We start from the raw sequence: 8,388 nt of genomic DNA on the forward strand, positions 1-8,388 counted from the left end.
AATGTGTTACTGGTTATTAATGTGTTACTGGTTATTAAAGTGTTACTGGTTATTAATGTGTTACTTGTTATTAAAGTGTTACTGGTTATTAATGTGTTACTGGTTATTAAAGTGTTACTGGTTATTAAAGTGTTACTGGTTAGACAGTGTTACTGGTTATTAATGTGTTACTGGTTAGACAGTGTTACTGGTTAGACAGTGTTACTGGTTATTAATGTGTTACTGGTTAGACAGTGTTACTGGTTATTAATGTGTTACTGGTTAGACAGTGTTACTGGTTAGACAGTGTTACTGGTTATTAAAGTGTTACTGGTTAGACAGTGTTACTGGTTATTAATGTGTTACTGGTTATTAAAGTGTTACTGGTTATTAATGTGTTACTGGTTATTAAAGTGTTACTGGTTATTAAAGTGTTACTGGTTATTAAAGTGTTACTGGTTATTAATGTGTTACTGGTTAGACAGTGTTACTGGTTATTAATGTGTTACTGGTTATTAAAGTGTTACTGGTTATTAATGTGTTACTGGTTATTAAAGTGTTACTGGTTATTAAAGTGTTACTGGTTATTAAAGTGTTACTGGTTATTAATGTGTTACTGGTTATTAAAGTGTTACTGGTTATTAAAGTGTTACTGGTTATTAAAGTGTTACTGGTTAGACAGTGTTACTGGTTATTAAAGTGTTACTGGTTATTAAAGTGTTACTGGTTATTAAAGTGTTACTAGTTATTAAAGTGTTACTGGTTATTAAAGTGTTACTGGTTAGACAGTGTTACTGGTTATTAAAGTGTTACTGGTTATTAATGTGTTACTGGTTATTAAAGTGTTACTGGTTAGACAGTGTTACAGGTTATTAAAGTGTTACTGGTTATTAAAGTGTTACTGGTTAGACAGTGTTACAGGTTATTAAAGTGTTACTGGTTATTAAAGTGTTACTGGTTATTAAAGTGTTACTAGTTAGACAGTGTTACTGGTTATTAATGTGTTACTGGTTATTAATGTGTTACTTGTTATTAAAGTGTTACTGGTTATTAATGTGTTACTGGTTATTAATGTGTTACTGGTTATTGAAGTGTTACTGGTTATTAATGTGTTACTGGTTATTAAAGTGTTACTGGTTATTAAAGTGTTACTGGTTATTAATGTGTTACTGGTTATTAAAGTGTTACTGGTTATTAAAGTGTTACTGGTTATTAATGTGTTACTGGTTATTAATGTGTTACTGGTTATTAATGTGTTACTGGTTATTAAAGTGTTACTGGTTATTAATGTGTTACTGGTTATTAATGTGTTACTGGTTATTAATGTGTTACTGGTTAGACAGTGTTACTGGTTATTAATGTGTTACTGGTTATTAATGTGTTACTGGTTAGACAGTGTTACTGGTTATTAATGTGTTACTGGTTATTAATGTGTTACTGGTTAGTAATGTGTTACTGGTTATTAAAGTGTTACTGGTTATTAATGTGTTACTGGTTAGACAGTGTTACTGGTTATTAATGTGTTACTGGTTATTAATGTGTTACTGGTTATTAATGTGTTACTGGTTATTAATGTGTTACTGGTTATTAAAGTGTTACTGGTTATTAATGTGTTACTGGTTATTAATGTGTTACTGGTTATTAATGTGTTACTGGTTATTAAAGTGTTACTGGTTATTAAAGTGTTACTGGTTATTAATGTGTTACTGGTTATTAAAGTGTTACTGGTTATTAAAGTGTTACTGGTTATTAATGTGTTACTGGTTAGACAGTGTTACTGGTTATTAAAGTGTTACTGATTATTAAAGTGTTACTGGTTAGTAATGTGTTACTGGTTATTAAAGTGTTACTGGTTATTAATGTGTTACTGGTTAGACAGTGTTACTGGTTATTAATGTGTTACTGGTTATTAATGTGTTACTGGTTAGACAGTGTTACTGGTTATAAAAGTGTTACTGGTTATTGAAGTGTTACTGGTTATTAAAGTGTTACTGGTTATTAAAGTGTTACTGGTTAGTAATGTGGTGGGGTAAGTAAACCCTGCGCTCTGCCTGGAGGCCTACAGACAGACAGGCAGTCTGCAGAGTCACTGCCTGTCTGCCTGTCTGTGCTAACTAACCATAAAATACTGGAACCAATCCTTCAGATGACCCGGGTTCGTTTGGTTCATTAGGTCCAGCTGAGCCGGTCGGGTTCTTTGATCCGTGTCTCGTGCTTCCGGCCGGTCTGCTCCGCAGGACCACAGCGGGGAGAAGATGGCCGCCTTGGGCCATACGGCCTGGGGGCAGACTTGGCCCGGCCTGGCCCGGTTCGGCTTAAAACACCGACTGTTACACAGATAAATCCGGTGAAACCCTCGTTACCGTGTGTAAATCAAACCCAGGACCAGGAGAAGTCAGAGGAGGAGGAAATACCGAGTATCTGTCGGTGAGAGCGCGCGGAGCTAACGGAGCCATGCTCGCTAATATTAGGCTAACGGACCGGGGGGGGGGGGGTGGGGGGGCGAATAACGGTCCATGGAGGACCGGCACGGCTCACTAAGACTATAAACCAGGTTTACAAGAGCACAGTCATGCACGGAGGACAGAATAAGGGAGGTTCTTACCATGTTGTACCGGGTTTGTCCGCGCTGAGAGAGAGGTTCCAGGGGTGAAAGGTAGCGGGGAGTGTGGCCGGCAGGAGGAGGAGGAGGAGGAAGGAGGGGGGGGCGGGGCCTCACAGCCGAGATCAGACCTGCGAAACACACACACACACACACACACACACACACACAAACACACACACACACACAGAGAGACACACACACACACACACACACACACACAGATACAAAAAACATGTATCCAGAGCACACTGTTCCTCTTCTTACAGGCTGGACTAAAGCAGACGTGAAACGTTTCTGAGTGTACAACTGACTACACCTGTGACTGACTGACTACACCTGTGACTGACTACACCTGTGACTGACTACACCTGTGACTGACTACACCTGTGACTGACTGACTACACCTGTGACTGACTGACTACACCTGTGACTGACTACACCTGTGACTGACTACACCTGTGACTGACTACACCTGTGACTGACTGACTACACCTGTGACTGACTACACCTGTGACTGACTGACTACACCTGTGACTGACTGACTACACCAGTCACTGACTACACCAGTCACTGACTACACCTGTGACTGACTGACTACACCAGTCACTGACTACACCAGTCACTGACTACACCTGATACTGACTGACTACACCAGTCACTGACTACACCTGTGACTGACTGACTACACCTGTGACTGACTGACTACACCTGTGACTGACTGACTACACCTGATACTGACTGACTACACCTGTGACTGACTGACTACACCTGTGACTGACTGACTACACCTGATACTGACTGACTACAACTGTGACTGACTACACCAGTCACTGACTACACCTGATACTGACTGACTACACCTGTGACTGACTACACCTGTGACTGACTGACTACACCTGTAACTGACTACACCAGTCACTGACTACACCCGATACTGACTGACTACACCTGTGACTGACTGACTACACCTGTGACTGACTGACTACACCAGTCACTGACTACACCTGTAACTGACTGACTACACCTGTAACTGACTACACCTGTGACTGACTGACTACACCTGATACTGACTACACCTGTAACTGACTACACCTGTGACTGACTACACCCGATACTGACTGACTACACCTGTGACTGACTGACTACACCTGTAACTGACTACACCTGTAACTGACTACACCAGTCACTGACTACACCCGATACTGACTGACTACACCTGATACTGACTGACTACACCTGTGACTGACTGACTACACCTGTGACTGACTGACTACACCAGTCACTGACTACACCAGTCACTGACTGACTACACCTGTGACTGACTGACTACACCTGTGACTGACTGACTACACCTGATACTGACTGACTACACCTGTGACTGACTGACTACACCTGTGACTGACTGACTACACCTGATACTGACTGACTACAACTGTGACTGACTACACCAGTCACTGACTACACCTGATACTGACTGACTACACCTGTGACTGACTACACCTGTGACTGACTACACCTGTGACTGACTGACTACACCTGTAACTGACTACACCAGTCACTGACTACACCTGTAACTGACTGACTACACCTGTAACTGACTACACCTGTGACTGACTGACTACACCTGATACTGACTACACCTGTAACTGACTACACCTGTGACTGACTGACTACACCTGATACTGACTACACCTGTTACTGACTGACTACACCTGATACTGACTACACCTGTAACTGACTCCACCTGTGACTGACTGACTACACCTGTAACTGACTGACTACACCTGTAACTGACTGACGACACCTGTGACTGACTGACTACACCTGTAACTGACTACACCTGTGACTGACTGACTACACCTGATACTGACTACACCTGTTACTGACTCCACCTGTGACTGACTGACTACACCAGTAACTGACTCCACCTGTGACTGACTGACTACACCTGTAACTGACTACACCTGTGACTGACTGACTACACCAGTCACTGACTACACCTGATACTGACTGACTGACTACACCTGATACTGACTACACCTGTGACTGACCGACTACACCAGTAACTGACTGACTACACCTGTAACTGACTACACCTGTGACTGACTGACTACACCTGATACTGACTACACCTGTAACTGACCGACTACACCAGTAACTGACTACACCTGTAACTGACTGACTACACCAGTAACTGACTACACCTGATACTGACTGACTACACCTGTGACTGACTACACCTGATACTGACTCCACCTGTGACTGACTGACTACACCTATAACTGACTGACTACACCAGTAACTGACTCCACCTGTGACTGACTGACTACACCTGTGACTGACTCCACCTGTGACTGACTGACTACACCTATAACTGACTACACCTGTGACTGACTGACTACACCAGTAACTGACTCCACCTATAACTGACTGACTACACCTGTAACTGACTGACTACACCTGTGACTGACTGACTACACCAGTAACTGACTCCACCTATAACTGACTGACTACACCTGTAACTGACTGACTACACCTATAACTGACTGACTACACCTGTAACTGACTGACTACACCTATAACTGACTCCACCTGTGACTGACTGACTACACCTGTGACTGACTACACCTGCAACTGACTACACCTGTGACTGACTGACTACACCTGTGACTGACTACACCTGTGACTGACTGACTACACCTGTGACTGACTGACTACACCTGTGACTGACTACACCTGTGACTGACTACACCTGTGACTGACTGACTACACCTGTGACTGACTGACTACACCTGTGACTGACTACACCTGTGACTGACTGACTACACCTGTGACTGACTACACCTGTGACTGACTGACTACACCAGTAACTGACTACACCTGTGACTGACTGACTACACCTGTGACTGACTACACCTGTGACTGACTGACTACACCTGTGACTGACTGACTACACCTGTGACTGACTACACCTGTGACTGACTACACCTGTGACTGACTGACTACACCTGTGACTGACTACACCTGTGACTGACTGACTACACCTGTGACTGACTACACCTGTGACTGACTGACTACACCTGTGACTGACTACACCTGTGACTGACTGACTACACCTGTAACTGACTACACCTGTGACTGACTGTCTACACCTGTGACTGACTGACTACACCTGTGACTGACTGACTACACCAGTCACTGACTACACCTGATACTGACTGACTACACCTGATACTGACTACACCAGTCACTGACTACACCTGATACTGACTGACTACACCCGATACTGACTGACTACACCTGATACTGACTGACTACACCTGATACTGACTACACCAGTCACTGACTACACCTGATACTGACTGACTACACCCGATACTGACTGACTACACCTGTGACTGACTGACTACACCTGTAACTGACTACACCTGTGACTGACTGACTACACCTGATACTGACTACACCTGTAACTGACTGACTACACCTGTAACTGACTACACCTGTGACTGACTGACTACACCTGATACTGACTACACCTGTGACTGACTACACCTGTGACTGACTGACTACACCTGATACTGACTACACCTGTGACTGACTACACCTGTGACTGACTGACTACACCTGATACTGACTACACCTGTGACTGACTACACCTGTGACTGACTGACTACACCTGTGACTGACTGACTACACCAGTAACTGACTCCACCTGTGACTGACTGTCTACACCTGTAACTGACTGACTACACCTGTAACTGACTGACGACACCCGATACTGACTGACTACACCTGATACTGACTGACTACACCTGTAACTGACTGACGACACCCGATACTGACTGACTACACCTGATACTGACTGACTACACCTGTAACTGACTGACTACACCCGATACTGACTGACTACACCTGATACTGACTGACTACACCTGTAACTGACTGACTACACCTGTAACTGACTACACCTGTGACTGACTGACTACACCTGATACTGACTACACCTGTAAATGACTACACCTGTGACTGACTGACTACACCTGTAACTGACTACACCTGTGACTGACTACACCTGTAAATGACTACACCTGTGACTGACTGACTACACCTGTGACTGACTACACCTGATACTGACTACACCAGTCACTGACTACACCCGATACTGACTGACTACACCTGATACTGACTGACTACACCTGTAACTGACTGACTACACCTGATACTGACTACACCTGTGACTGACCGACTACACCAGTAACTGACTGACTACACCTGTAACTGACTACACCTGTGACTGACTGACTACACCTGATACTGACTACACCTGTAACTGACCGACTACACCAGTAACTGACTACACCTGTAACTGACTGACTACACCTGTAACTGACCGACTACACCAGTAACTGACTACACCAGTAACTGACTACACCAGTAACTGACTACACCTGTGACTGACTGACTACACCAGTAACTGACTACACCTGTGACTGACTGACTACACCAGTAACTGACTACACCTATAACTGACTGACTACACCAGTAACTGACTCCACCTGTGACTGACTGACTACACCCGTGACTGACTGACTACACCTATAACTGACTACACCTGTGACTGACTGACTACACCAGTAACTGACTACACCTTTGACTGACTGACTACACCAGTAACTGACTACACCTGTGACTGACTGACTACACCAGTAACTGACTACACCTGTAACTGACTGACTACACCAGTAACTGACTACACCTGTGACTGACTGACTACACCAGTAACTGACTACACCTATAACTGACTGACTACACCAGTAACTGACTCCACCTGTGACTGACTGACTACACCTATAACTGACTGACTACACCTGTAACTGACTCCACCTATAACTGACTGACTACACCTGTAACCGACTGACTACACCTATAACTGACTCCACCTGTGACTGACTGACTACACCTGTGACTGACTACACCTGCAACTGACTACACCTGTGACTGACCGACTACACCAGTAACTGACTCCACCTGTAACTGACTACACCTGTGACTGACTGACTACACCAGTCACTGACTCCACCTGTAACTGACTCCACCTGTAACTGACTACACCTGTAACTGACTACACCTGTAACTGACTGACTACACCCGATACTGACCGACTACACCTGATACTGACTGACTACACCTGTAACTGACTACACCTGTAACTGACTACACCTGTGACTGACTGTCTTACACCTGTAACTGACTCCACCAGTAACTGACTCCACCTGTAACTGACTCCACCTGTAACTGACTCCACCTGTAACTGACTACACCTGTGACTGACTGACTACACCAGTCACTGACTCCACCTGTAACTGACTACACCTGTAACTGACTACACCTGTAACTGACTACACCTGTAACTGACTGACTACACCCGATACTGACCGACTACACCTGATACTGACTGACTACACCTGTAACTGACTGACTACACCTGTAACTGACTGACTACACCTGTAACTGACTACACCTGTAAATGACTGTCTACACCTGTGACTGACTACACCTGATACTGACTACACCAGTCACTGACTACACCTGATACTGACTGACTACACCTGATACTGACTGACTACACCTGTAACTGACTGACTACACCTGTGACTACACCCGATACTGACTGACTACACCTGATACTGACTGACTACACCTGTAACTGACTGACTACACCTGTAACTGACTGACTACACCAGTAACTGACTCCACCTGTGACTGACTGACTACACCTATAACTGACTGACTACACCAGTGAC

At 44.3% G+C, this 8,388-nt stretch overlaps 1 protein-coding gene across 1 annotated transcript in view; it reads right to left on the reverse strand.

Annotated features, from left to right (window-relative positions):
• The window catches only part of cfl2 (cofilin 2 (muscle)), an 8,126-nt gene extending 5,440 nt beyond the window's left edge, over window positions 1-2,686 (reverse strand). The window contains exon 1 of the mRNA XM_079373065.1: window positions 2,585-2,686. Coding sequence (XP_079229191.1) covers window positions 2,585-2,587 — 3 coding nt within the window. The 5' untranslated portion in view covers window positions 2,588-2,686. The remainder of the gene's footprint in view (window positions 1-2,584) is intronic.
• Window positions 2,687-8,388: the final 5,702 nt, after the last annotated feature.

The sequence above is a fragment of the Symphodus melops genome (assembly GCF_947650265.1).
Source record: "Symphodus melops genome assembly, contig: scaffold_114, whole genome shotgun sequence".
Taxonomy (NCBI): Eukaryota; Metazoa; Chordata; class Actinopteri; order Labriformes; family Labridae; genus Symphodus; species Symphodus melops.